A 13,915-nucleotide genomic window follows, 5' to 3' on the forward strand; every position below is an offset into this window, starting at 1 on the left:
TCGAGCAAGCTTCCACTCTGGCTTCTTGTTTCTTGAACGTCGTTCGTCTCCTTCTCGTCCATTAGTGTATTCTTTCGTAGCATCTTGTCCCTCGGAGGTACCGAGCCCGTCGGCTCTCTCCTGTGCAGTCTTTCTCACTAGCCATGTCTTCCGCTCGACTTCCTATGCTCCTAAGCTCCTGCACACTTGGACACAAGGAACAAACCAAAATAGAACCTAATCTAACTTGGTTGATTACACCTAAAACAACCTTGGGATTCCAACACATCATAAGAAAATTTTTGATCCTTGATTTCCAAGAATTGAAGCTCATTGATATGAATGGTGGAGGCACCCTTGTGTCGAAACCAAGTCCATCTCAGAATTCCATCTTGAAGTTGAGCCTTTTGAAGTCTTTGACTTTAATGAACTTGCTTCAACTTCTCCCTCTTGCTTGTTGTCCTTTCAGTGAAGAGCGACATTGCTTTGATACAACTTGTTAAGGTCGGTTGGTGTTATAGGGGGGGCTGAATAGCTCATTGTGCACTGTTTGCTTGCTTTGGTGTTGTTGATATGCAGTGGAAAGAGCTCGAAACTGTTGGACCATGAAAGTCGATAGAGGGGGGCTGAATATCAAAAAAAAAAAAAATTCTTAGAGAGAGAGTAAGCAACGGAAGAGAAAAAAACAACGCTAACAAAAACCAATTTACTTGGTTCGGAGCCTTGGTCGACTCCTACTCCAAGGCCCCCACTCGTCGAGTGCTTTCGTTGGTCAATCACTAATAGTTCGTAAAATCGGATTACAATTTTGAGTACAGGAACTATTAAGAACAATATCAACAACAAAATATGTTGTCGAAGTAGTGTTGCAGCATCATAGGAGCACAGCGTAGTAGAGCAGAAATCGTTGTTGTGTTCTGAAGCTCTGGAGAAGACCTCCTTATATAGGAAGCTCCTAGCGCCCAGATCCCTTCCGTGCACTTGGACTATGACGTAGCCCAGCCAACCAGAGCGCTCGACTTTGTGGTGTCGCTTGGGGATAACTTTTGCATTTCGTGCCCAAACCTTATTTTCCAGCAAGATTCTCTTCCTGCAAGAAAATGTTAGTTCAAACCACAATACAAATTATATTACCCTACAAAACAAAGTGTTAGCATAGTTATAATAAACAAATAGAGTATTAATTAGATTCTGTCTCACCGAGACAGGAATCTAGTCAAGATCTCAACTTAGAGTTTTGAAATGGCTCTAAGTTGGATCGGCGCCAAAGTTCCCTTCCCGGAAACGTGTCCTCACCGTCACTCCCCTCCAATGACTTACCTTAACTTACATACCAGACGTTCGGTCAGCCCTTCGACCCGTCTGAACTTCCTGCCAGACGTCCGGTCAGCCCTTCGACCTATCTGGACTTTGTGTCAGACGTCCGGTCAGCCCTTCAAATCGTTTGGACTTCGTGCCAACTATTCGGTCAACCCGTCGACCAAGCTGGGCTTCGTCCTAGACATCTGGTCGGGCCATCGACCTATCTGGGCTTCTCCTATACACTTGGTCAAAGCATTAGATCACAATGAAATAACTTAACACACTTTGTCATTCATCAAAACCTGAGTTATATCATTAGTGCTAACTGTACCAATAATCTCCCCACTTTTTGATGTAATGATAACCTATTTAAGTTAGTGAAAAAAATATGCAATAAATAAACACTTACAAGCACTGATGTTAAGTTAATCTTGTTTTATTTTTTGTAAGGTAATTTCATTGCTAACTAACTTAAACCACCTAACCCTCCCCCTTTAACATTCATAAAAAAAAGAGCATAGGATAACAATAAGTGGTTAAGAAAATAGAGCAATAGAGAATCTGAATTAAATTTAGAGACTTGGGGGAGTTTAAAGTAGAAAATTTTGAAAATTTTGCTTTTAAAATTTTCTTCTAAGTTTTTCAAAATAACTAAGTTTTGAAGAATCAATTTAACTTTCAAAATAAGCTTGCAAATGGAAGACAATATTCAAACATAATTTGTATAGAGGCTAATTTTCAAAAAGTAAAATAAACAAAGCCAATTTTAAAGCTAAGTTTGTAACATCCAAAAAGCTAATTTTAAAATTTATAGTAATTTTCAAGTATTAAGTTCTGAAAGAGATAATTTTTCTAAAATAAAATTATATAAATTTTCAAAAATTAATTTGTATAAAATTCATAAAAGGCAAGTTTACAAACTCTGATTTTCAAAGTCAACAAAATCTAATTTTCAAAACTGAGTTTGTAAAATTCAATTTTCAAAAACTTAGTTTATAAAAGTTAGTTTTCAAAAGTGGGTAAAAAAAATATTTTTCAAAACTAATTTTACAAAATATTTTCACTAAAGAAAAAAAATTTGAATTAATTCTCCCCCTGAACCTGACATAAAAATCTGTATAACAGTTAGTTACTTATGTTGGAGTGTATACTAAAGGCCTAACTTTTGTAAACATTTATTTTTCAAATAAAAAAATCACATTGGTCAATATCTACATTTATTTGTTAAATGTAATTGTTCAATTAATTTATATAGTAGATAACATGGAGTGTGGTGTCACACTCAGAAGATCATGTTGTCGGTTCTTTATAAATTATAAATAGTTGCTCACGACTAAGATGAAAAGGAACAAACCATCGGAATAGTCGTAGTGTAATTAAGTATTAGTTTATCTTGATTAATAAATTACACTGGTACACTATAAGTGTATTGAGTAGGACCATTTAGGTAAGTTCTTTTTGTACTGACTTAGTAAAAGAACTAGACCTTAGTTATTATGGAAGTGTGTGCTCTTAATCCTAATATAATAACAAGCACATATATTTAATATTTATTTCTTTGACTTATCAAAGGGTGAGGTTAGCTTGATAAATCAATATGCTCGATAAGTTGGGAAATGATATTACATATAGTGTGTATTATTGATTATAAAAGGAATCTGTGTCCTAGTTATCTAGGTTGAGAATGTCCCCAAGAGGAGCTCATAAGAATTGTCATGTTAAACCCTGCAGGTGGACTTAGTCCGACATGACAATGAAGTTGAGTGGTACTACTCTTGGAGCTAGATATTAATTAAGTGAGTTGTCAGTAACTTACTTAATTAGTGGACATTTGTTATCTTAAACACAGGGAGACTAACACACTCATAATAAGAAGGAGCCCATAATGTAATTTGGGATTGGTGCGGTAGTGCGATAATAACTCTCTAATGGAATTAGTTATTATCGATGAACTTGAGTTGTGTGTTCAGGGCGAGCACGGGATACTCAAGCTCATCGGAAGGCCAAAACCAATTTCTCCTCTAGGTCCCTGTCGTAGCCTCATTATAGCCTCAAATCTATCCAAATGTAAGGTTCTTCTTGGTGTCCAAGAAGTGGGCCGGTCCAATGCTTGGTGACCAAGCAAGGGCCGGCCACATCCTCTTCTATAGGGGCCGACCCTTTGCTTGGTGACCAAGCATGAAGGGGTCGGCCGCAATATTCAAACAAGGATGGTTGTTTTTGAATTTTTAAAATCTTCTCTTTGTAGAAAACTATAAGTTTTAAAAGAGAGATTTTAATTTTAAAAACTTTCCTTATTTGAATTTGGTCACATGTTTTAATAGAGAGTTTTAAAAGTTTTAAAACTTTCTTTTTTTAACCATCCTCATGGTTTAAGAAAAAAGAAAGAAAGATAAGTTATAAAATTAAAATTTTCAATCAACATGTTAAAAAAGAAAATTTTATAAGAGAAGTTTTAAATTTTAAAACATGGTTTTAATTTTTAGAACTTTCCTTTTTTAACCCCTACTTTAGAAAAGAGAGCTTGTAAATTTTATAAGAGGATTACTTCTTGTAAAATTTTAAAAAAATATTTTTTCCTTATTCCTCTTGATGAGGTGGCCGACCACCTTGCTTGGTGCCCAAGCAAGTGGCCGGCCATAATTAAAATTAAAAATCATCAGAAAATTAAAATTGGTGATTGATTCAATCAAGAGGAAAAAAAAGAAAAAATAAAAAGGGAAAAGGAAAAGCTAGAGAAAGATTTTAATTTTTGTAAAAATTCTTCCCTTATTTGCCTTGGGCAACTAATATAAAAGAAGGGGTGAGGAGGCTTCATAAGATAACAATTCTTATTCTCTTGCTTGGAGAACCTCAAGTTGTCGGCCCTCTCTCTTCTCCCTTTCCCTTTGCTCTCTTCTCCTTGGTGGTGGTGGTGGCCGGATTTTAGAGGAAGAGGAAGATAGTTTTTGGGTGGTGTTCATCATGGAAGATCGTCGCCCACACGACGTCCAAGGCGAGGCGAGGAATACGGCAGAAGATCTCGAGGTCATTAGCTTACAAAGAGAAGGTATAACTAGTAATTTTCTTCCGCATCATACTAGTTATTTTTTTTGTAAGAATTCTAAATAGAAGAGGCAATTAGATCTAGTTTTTCGAGTTTGTGTTTTCTTTTTTTTCGAATTTGTGATTCGATTGTTCTTTTTGGTTAACCTAGAGTTATTTAAGGAAATTAAATATTAGCTTTCCTTAAAATGCTTTGACTAGGAGGTGGTGGTTACTCTCATATCCAAGAAGGCCTGTGCCTCGCCATGTAGTCCTGGAAGCTAATTTAGGAAATTAATATTTAATGTAATTAATAACATAGGTGGATTTGAATCAATAGTGTTAAGTTCTGCTTGCGATTCAAATCTAAACTATTAAGAACAAATAAGTTAAATTTGGAATCAATGATGTTAAGTTCCGTCTGCGATTCCTAATTTAACTTCTAAAGAACACAATAGGTTATTTAAGGAAATGTTTGACACTTGTAGAAAAATTTTTGTACAGTGGAACCAGTACGTTTTCCTAGGACTAACCAACAATTGGTATCAGAGCTAGGGTTTGCCTTTGTGTGTTTAGAATTCAAATAGGTTATGCATATGTCATACATAATTTAGGCAGGATAATAGTAGGATGTGCTAACTCTTTGGTTGCAGGCTCCAACTATTATGGCTTATTGATATTGTGTGTGATTGGACCCTTGGACATGTCAAGGGCATTATTTTTTATGCGTGATTGTATGTATCAAATACAGCAGGAGCTGTATTATTTTTAGAATTTTATTTTTTCGATCTAGATTACATGTACATTCCCTCGTGGAATATATGATCAATATATGAAAAATTCTATTTTTGTCTCGGATCGGATTCTTGCGAGGCGTGGTACTTATGGAGCACCAGAGGCGCAGCGGAATAAGAAGCAAGATGGATGTGATGACTCGACCCGATGGCAGTGGCTAAAGATGGCAGCAGCTAAGGTTGGAGCACATGGAGGACAGTAACAGAAAAAGACTATAATAGTTGGAAAATAATTTCCAAATTTATTGCTTTTATTTACTGTGATGTTAATGTGCATGTGATGTATGCTAGAATAGGTTAAAATCCTCATTTTTTAAAGAACTAAGTGGGAGAGGGATTTTAATAAATCCCATGGTCTCCATTACAGGTTTAGTAAGTGATGCAACAAGCTTGCGTGTTGGCTCTGAGTGCCTTCCTCCACAACGGATGGGTTTGTTGCGGATCACTAGATCAAATTTTCTTAATGGATGGTTATAGGAAATTATTTAGGAGCGTGTGATCTTCTCCAACTGAAGGGGCATAATTCTATTTAATGGACTTAGTATCAAGTAATGATATACACTTAGACGCATTCAATAGTATCCTCCCCAACGGACACTACAACATTTTTCACCAATGGCAACGTCCAAAAAATGTGGCCTAAAGTATAAAAACCGTTGCCTTTTCTTTAGACAACGGTTTTTAAACCGTGGTATAGTCAGCCGTTGCCTTTTGTTTAGGCAACGGTTTTACTAATAATTCGCAACACTATAAAAAAACCGTAGCCTTTGATGAATATTAGCCAACGGTTTTTTAATCATTCTATGGCAACGGTTTATGACCATTATCTATGATAGCAACAGAAAAAACCGTTGCCTTTGATTGCAACACAGGAAAAACCGTTGCCTTTGATTGCAACACAGGAAAACCGGTGTTATTGATAACAACAGAGGAAAACTGTTGTTGTTGATAGCAACAGAAAAAATTAATACTGAAAATATACCAATTGAAGAAAATTATACCAATTAAAGAAAAACATGCTCAAAATATATTAATCATCCACATACATATTGAAGAAAATTAATTACATTGTTATCCAAAACAAAATATTATAATACTCAAACAAATATACTAATTAATAAAGTATGCATCATCTTCATCTACATTTGTCTTAATATTTCTCTACCTTAAACTTAAATCTTTGCACACAAAATATAAAATCATTTGTCATCTATCATTACTGATCAAAATATTTGATCTGCATCCACATTTGACCTTCATCCACTATCAGTACTTGTACTAAAAAATCAAGCTATATAGCATCATCTTCTTCCGCTTCTATGTCCAACATTTGATCTTCATCCACATGATCACCATCCATATTAGGATCCTGTATATAAAAGTTAAAATATTAATACCTCACCAATCATCATAAATAATAATTGAAAAATCATAGCTACTAGAGAGTTATAAATGTTGAATAAATTATTAGATAAATGTTAACTCATGGTGATGACGTGACTCATGTTGAATGACATAAATTTACAGTACCAAGGACAAGATATGAAGATCTAACTAATAACTAAATTTGGAGTCTATTGAAGGATGCAATAAGTCAAGAGGTTACGTGCAATAAGTCAAGTTAACAGGTATACCAAGGATGCAATAAGTCTATTGAAAAAGGGAATCACCACAAGTTATGCCTTGAGTGCATAAATATTTGAACAAATTCCAAAAATATTTATTTAATATGAACTTCATTTTTACCTTGGGATTATTTGGAGCATGAGTTGATGTGGATGAACGTAGACCACTATTAGCATCACATGGAGATAACAAAGCTGCCAAAGACTCCATGTCTACTCTTGAGTCATTTTGATTTAACATGGTCCTTAGAAGAAGTTTAAATTTTTGCTCCATTACCGCCATCTCTTTACTATGTTTCACCTCCATCTCTTCATGTTTTGCTTATATCTCGTGCACCTTATCAGTTAAATGTTTGACTTCATTAGCATGCCTTTTCTCAATTTCTGCTATTTCTTCATTTCTTTTTAAGAGTGTAGGTGTTGTAGTTCTTCCATAGCATCGCACTCTTCCTGGCTTCTCTTTGCCAAATACAGTCTTAAAAGCCTCAGTAGAAGGTACACTAGAATTTTCAATCAAGTCTCGAAGTTTTGTCTAGCAATTGTATAAGTAATGTTAATTGTGATAGTGAATAATTACATTTGACATGTAAAGCGTAGAGAAACACTTACAATTGCATTATTTGTTTCTTGATCTAGTTGTTTTCCTTTCTTTCTCTGTCGAGTTTCAATGAACATTTCATCTTGAGTTGGAGACTCTTTATCCTCATTGCTTGCACTCTGCAAGAAGAAAACAATGATTTAAGCACTAAATTTAGGCCAATTTAAATGTATGTTATAACAAATAGAATAGAATACCAATCTCTCCTTTATACAAGCAAAACTTATAGGCCCTGCACGGTGTCTCCATTTTTGCTGAGCAATATTTTTAGCATTTTTATCACTTATTTCCTAAATTCATCAATGAAAAATGAATTTTATCAAACATGAAAAATATAATATAAAATATTACTTAATTATAAAATTATGTATCTTACTTGAATGGTTTCAAGTCTCCAATAATCCATCAACACTCTAAAGTGTGCTTCTGGTATGTCTTGAGGACGATTTTTCAGCCGCTCGCGCATGGTTGTATACTCGGTGAAATGATTTTTCTTAATCCAACATTTATATCGCCTCCAAGCATCATTTATAATACCATACACAGCCTTCTCTCCTTTTTTTGGAATGATGTATTTTTGCTGCCAAGAAAAGTAATGCAGTTATAAAGATCTAATTTATAAAAATACAAAAACACACATGTAGTAGAAACACAAAAGTAAAAAAGTTGATACATTGATATAATTCCATATGTGTTGTTTGTTTGGTATAGCTTTCCAATTTGTGTAAGTAAGAGGACACAAATCTGCACTTCTTGCTATTGTTCCCAAGAAACTACTAAGTTGAGAAACTGTCTTCTGGTCTGGTCCAACGGGTTCTCCTTCTTTATTCAAGATGATTTCTTGTCTATCATTTATTGATCGTTCATGAACTTTTTTACACAATGTCTTTCCCCGTTTTCTCTTCGATGTTGCCCCTAATTAACATTACGAATAAACAAGAAATTTCATATTTTCATAATGTCTAAAATAAGCAAAGACACTTAAAACACAAATGAGTTAAAATCAAAAGTTGATATCCCCTTAAACTAGAAAAAATGTTACCTTCGGTTGTATTGTCATTAGTATCCTCATCTTCTTCATTTTCAAAGTTGATATCCCCTTCAACTTCTTGTTCTATGTCATTTTCTTCACTCTCTTCATCTTCTAATTCCTCTTCTTCAAGTTGATCCCTATGGTTATTAATATATTTTTCAAGTGATATAGCAGGACACTTTGAAGTAGCCTTTGGCTTCTTAGAGGCTGGTTGTTCTTCCGTAGATCCTTGACCATGATCTCCTATTGTATTTCTCAGTTGTCTCTTCAAATTATTTGGACAAAATCTGTCATTTTGGTCATCAATCTTCTTAGATGATTCAGGTTGGACTAAAAATGCATGGTTATCAAGGTCTTTTTGACTTGGAATGTAAGTAGATCCTCCAACTTCGACTTCACTTCCAGTGGCTAAGGATTGCCTCATCTGGTCTTGCTTTTTGTGGTGTGTTTGAGTAGATCTTCCTACTTGGACTGCACTTCCAATGGCAAATAGCTTCTTCCTCTGTTCTTGCTTTCCATGTTGCATCAAAGTAGATCTTACTTCTAACTTTTCTTGCTGCATTCTAACTTCTTGAACTGCACTTGTAGTGCTTAATGGCTGCTTGCTTTGGTCTTTCTTTTGATGTTGTATTTGAGTATTTCTAGCTTCTTGGACTACACTTGCAACAGTAGAATTTTTCCTTGGCTCTTGATTTGAAGTAGATTCTTTATTTTTCTTCATATTTTTGGCACCTTCTTGAATTGCACTTGTAGTGGTCAATGGCTGCTTCCTTTGGTCTTTCTTTTGATGTTGTATTTGAGTATTTCTAGCTTCTTGGACTGCACTTCCAGCTGTAGAATTTTTCCTTGGCTCTTGCTTTGAAGTAGATTCTTTATTTTTCTTCATATTCTTGGCACCTTCTACTTTTACTTTATACAGTTTGAGCAATTCAGCACTGGACTTAACTTGAAATTGATGAGGTTCAATATCAATTCTCCTGTTCATTTTTCTAAAAAAGGAAAAAAAACAAAAGCACATAAAATGATTAAAACAATAACATAACAAGTGAGACAATGTATGAAACGATTCGGATCAGAAGGGCTCGACCCGGACTGAGTCAAGAAACTGGATCGGTCGGTAGACCGATCCAGTGAAACCTTGGACACCTGATCGGTCTGCCGACCGATCAGGAATCGATCAGTGGCTACTGAGCGATTACTGATCGGTCTGCAGACCGATCAGAAATCGATCAGTAGCCTACTGTGATTTTACTGATCGGTCTGGAGACCAATCAGGAGGCTGTAAGCGCAATGGAAGAGCGACATCTGATCGGTCTCGGGACCGATCAGATTAGTGCCTGATCGGTCTCGGGACCGATCAGATTAGTGCCTGATCGGTCCGCAGACCGATCAGAAGCTGCGCACATTTGGAAAGAGCGACATCTGATCGGTCCATCTAAGATCCCAACATTTAGGATGGGAGCTTGCTAGATAGGTGAAACTACTTAATCATCTGGCCAATCAAAATGCAATCTGGAAAAAAAAATCTTGGTTTGCAAAAAATAAACACACTCACCTGCTTGAATAATGTCACGAGGTCACCACCAACACAATACTCTAGAACCAGCCAAGTTGAATAGTAGATATTAGAAATTTAGAACAAATAAAGTAAAGAAATTATTTGAATAACAGATAAGCAAATATTAACAATTTGGAACAAATAAAAGATACTCATTGTGTTTAAATGTCTGGCGCAAAAAGTGACAAAATCAGTACAGATAGACTAATTAGTTACTATTGAATTAACAAAATAAAATCAGTACAGATAGACTAATCCATGGATTCCGACAAAGTGGCATCAAAATTTAATTGATCTTCAGATTCCACCATATTTGACTTAAGAAATGGATTTTCAATAACCGTCGCCGGCATATCATCCCTGACCAACTCGACTTCATAATTGGAATCAACTATAGCTAGATTTACAGCATGATCTGACGGCTCGCTTTGATATAACTCCTGGGCATTTGAATTTATATCATCTTTCATATTAAAAAAGTCTCGTGGAACGGTCTTCATAACATATTTTCTGTTAGCATCAAAAGGATCTTCAATATAGAAGCATTGGTGGACCTGAGAAGCCAACACAAAAGGATCATCTACATAACATCTCTTATTGAAGTAAACACAAGTCAACCCATACTTGTCGTCCTCAACTTCATACCAATCACATCGAAATAACACAAATTTAGAACTACCATAGTAGTCCAGTTCAATTATTTCAATAATTGATCCATAGTATGCTATTGGTTTTGTTGTTGGATTTTCATCTTTAGTGCTAGCAAAGCTTTGGGTCACTGACACCACCGAAACACCACTATTTTGTGTCTTGCGTTTTGCATCACGTTGCTTTGTATGAAACCGGTAACCATTAATGACATAGCTAGAAAAACATCTTGCAATTGTATTTGGTCCTCTAGATAGCTCCTTAAGGTGGTCAGGTACATCATCCATCAAAGCACGATTTTTGAACCACTCAACGAAATCTTGTCCTTGACTCTTTGCTTTGCTCCACTTCTTTCTTTTTTTAACATTTGTAATTACGTTTTCATGCTCCCTACAATTGAAATTGCATTGTTAAAATGAATGTTAAATACTTTTAACATAATTAAAGCCAACAACCAATAGATTTACTTACCTAATGAATTCTTGAACTTCATCATGATTAAACAAGATGTAACGGTGGGCTTGACTCCTTAACTTGTATTCCAGAGAAATTACTTTTGCACTTCCAATAGAATGACCAATGCCAACTTCACAAGGATCACATCTATCACTATTCCTTGTCATTCTATTAAGCCTTGTTTCTACACCACCATGCAAATATCGTGAGCATAATGTTAAGCATTCCTCAACCAAGTATCCCTCAGCAATAGAACCTTCTGGTCGACTCTTGTTACGAACATAACTCTTCAATTTACCTAAATATCTTTCTGGAAAGTACATCCATCGAAATTGTACTGGCCCTCCTAATTTTATCTCATCCACTAGATGTATAGGCAAATGAACCATTATATCAAAAAAACTAGGAGGAAAAATTGTCTCCAACTGGCAAAGTGTTTCAGTAATCTCTGATTGCAAGATATTAAGATCCCCCACGTCAATTACTTTTTGGCATAAGCAACGAAAAAATGAACAAAGACGAATTAAAGGGTGGGAAACCTGGTTGGACATTGTGCTTCTCACAGCTACTTGTAGCAAGTAATGTAGAATGAAATGTGCATCATGACTTTTGTAACCATAAATTTTCTTCTCAGCAACATGAACACATCTTGAGATGTTTGACGCACAACCATCTGGTATTTTTGCTTTCTTTAAAACACCACAGAAAATAGTCTTCTCATTCGGAGTCATGGAGAAACATGCTTTTGAGAACATTATATTTTTACCTTCATTTGTCTCTTTGGGATGAAGTTTCTTTCTAATGCCCATGTCTTGTAAGTCAAAACGAGCTTTTTCATGATCTTTTGTCTTCCCTGGGATATCCAACAAAGTCCCAATTATATTATCAAATATATTTTTCTCTATATGCATCACATCAAGGTTATGGCGCAAGCTATTGTGCTTCCAATATGACAACTCAAAAAAAATTGATTTTTTCTTCCAAGGACCATTGGTAAGTTTTTTTTGCATCTTTCCAAAGACATTATTGAAGTTTTCTAATAATTCTAAGGTATCTTTCCCTTTCAACAAAGTTGGTGGAGGCCTGGATTCTTTTCTCCCATTAAAAGCCCTTGTATTTGATCTATATTCATGATCCATAGGCAAAAAAACACGATGATCCATATAACACATCTTTCGACTATACCTCAAATAAGTTGAATTAGTGTTATAATTGCAACAAGGACATGCTAATTTCCCTTTTGTACTCCACCCACTCAACATAGCATACCCAGGAAAATCACTGATAGTCCACAATAGAGCTGCTCGCATTTGAAAAGTTTGATTTAGTGAAGAATCATATGTTTCTACTCCTGAATCCCACAATAACTTCAACTCCTCAATCAATGGTTGGAGGTACACATCAATGTTATTCCCTGGTGATTGCGGGCCAGGGATTAATAAAGATAGCATAGCATACTCAGCCTTCATACACCACCAAGGTGGAAAGTTATATGGTATCAAAACCACAGGCCAAGTACTGTGAGACACATTCATGGATCTAAAAGGATTAAATCCATCACTGGTCAATCCAAGCCTTATGTTTCGTGAATCACTGGCAAAGTTAGGATGACATTTATCGAAGTCTTTCCACGCCTCTCCATCCGCGGGATGCCTTAACTTTCCATCCTTTGAACGCTCCTCTTCATGCCACCTTAATGAGCCAGCTGTCTTTGAACACAAAAATAACCTTTGAAGCCTAGGAATCAAGGGGAAGTGTCTCAAAACTTTACCGGAAATTTTGTAAGCTTTCTTATTTTCCTCAAGTTGGCGATCTCCTTCAACATTCTCAATCCATCGTGGAGCTCCACAAACATGGCAAGAGGTGTCATTCTCGTGATCTTTCCAATATAGCATGCAGTCATTAGGGCAAGCATCAATCTTTTTATAATCAAGCCCCAAATCCCTTATCATGCCTCTAGTTTTGTTTAATGAATCGGGAATATTCAATTGAGGCATAGATTCTCTCAACAGCACTAATAAAGCATTGAAAGATGCATTACTCCAACCATGAAGGCACTTCAACAAATACAGTCGAATAGTGAATGACAATTTAGTGAAGTTTTTGCAACCCGGGTACAACTCTTGCTTTGCATCTTCAAGTAGATTATAGAACTTTTTAGCATCTTCATTAGGGCCTTCGCCAACTCCATTTTCTTCTTGTGCCACATCTCTAAATTGTTCATACAATAGTCCATCAATATCATCAATTGCATCCTCTCTATCATCCATATCACCATTGAGATCCATCGGGTTTATTAGCCCCTCACCATGACGAACCCAAACATCATATCCTTTTTCAAATCCGTATCCAATTAAATGATCAAGCACCACTGCCCTTGTCCTCCAAAAAGCATTGTGGCATTTAGCACAAGGGCACAAAATCTCTACTCCTTGGGGGTTTCCTTTTGTGTACGCATAATTCAGAAAAACTTCAACACCATTAATGTATTCTGGGCTATATCTTGGTAATTTCATCCACGCCTTGTCCATCGGCTTCCTTAGGATAGCATCAAATAAAAAAGGATAAGGAATATTTACTTGTATGCCAATATGTAATGATAAGCTATGACATTCTTAAATGCCATGAATATGATGTTGAGTTATATTTACTTTTCCAAATCATTTTTTGTCATGGCACCTTACTTGTTCCCTGGTCAAATGTCTGTTGTAGTTAAAACCTAGAAAACATCTATTATAACAAACATCTAAATTTAATGTGAAAGGGTTATATACTGTTCACTATGAGACTGGTGGTTAGACTAACATAAAAAAGAATAGTAGTGCATCCTGTACACAATAAAAGACCATATTCTATAACACTAAGCATTAGGAAAGAGGTTCAGGAATGCCTGCATTC

The 13,915-nt window shown here is 35.7% G+C and overlaps 1 protein-coding gene and 1 pseudogene across 1 annotated transcript; both read right to left on the minus strand.

Annotated features, from left to right (window-relative positions):
• Positions 1-6,390: 6,390 nt before the first annotated feature.
• LOC122023054 lies at positions 6,391-9,340 on the minus strand (annotated as a pseudogene).
• An 824-nt stretch (positions 9,341-10,164) lies between these two features.
• Positions 10,165-13,548, minus strand: LOC122023056. Its single transcript, XM_042581151.1, has 2 exons — positions 11,033-13,548; positions 10,165-10,951 (listed from the first exon to the last, which is right to left on the minus strand). The coding sequence occupies exons 1-2, from the start codon at positions 13,546-13,548 to the stop codon at positions 10,165-10,167; spliced, it is 3,303 nt and encodes a 1,100-aa protein (XP_042437085.1).
• Positions 13,549-13,915: the final 367 nt, after the last annotated feature.

The sequence above is a fragment of the Zingiber officinale genome, chromosome 9B, assembly GCF_018446385.1.
Source record: "Zingiber officinale cultivar Zhangliang chromosome 9B, Zo_v1.1, whole genome shotgun sequence".
NCBI lineage: Eukaryota > Viridiplantae > Streptophyta > Magnoliopsida > Zingiberales > Zingiberaceae > Zingiber > Zingiber officinale.

Excerpts from the sequence above, each read along its gene's own strand:
- LOC122023056 (XM_042581151.1), bottom strand. The coding sequence starts at position 13,548 with ATGGACAAGGCGTGGATGAAATTACCAAGATATAGCCCAGAATACATT. Across the intron at positions 10,952-11,032 it reads GAAGTTCAAGAATTCATTAG|GGAGCATGAAAACGTAATTA; the intron begins GTAAGTAAATCT and ends TTTCAATTGTAG.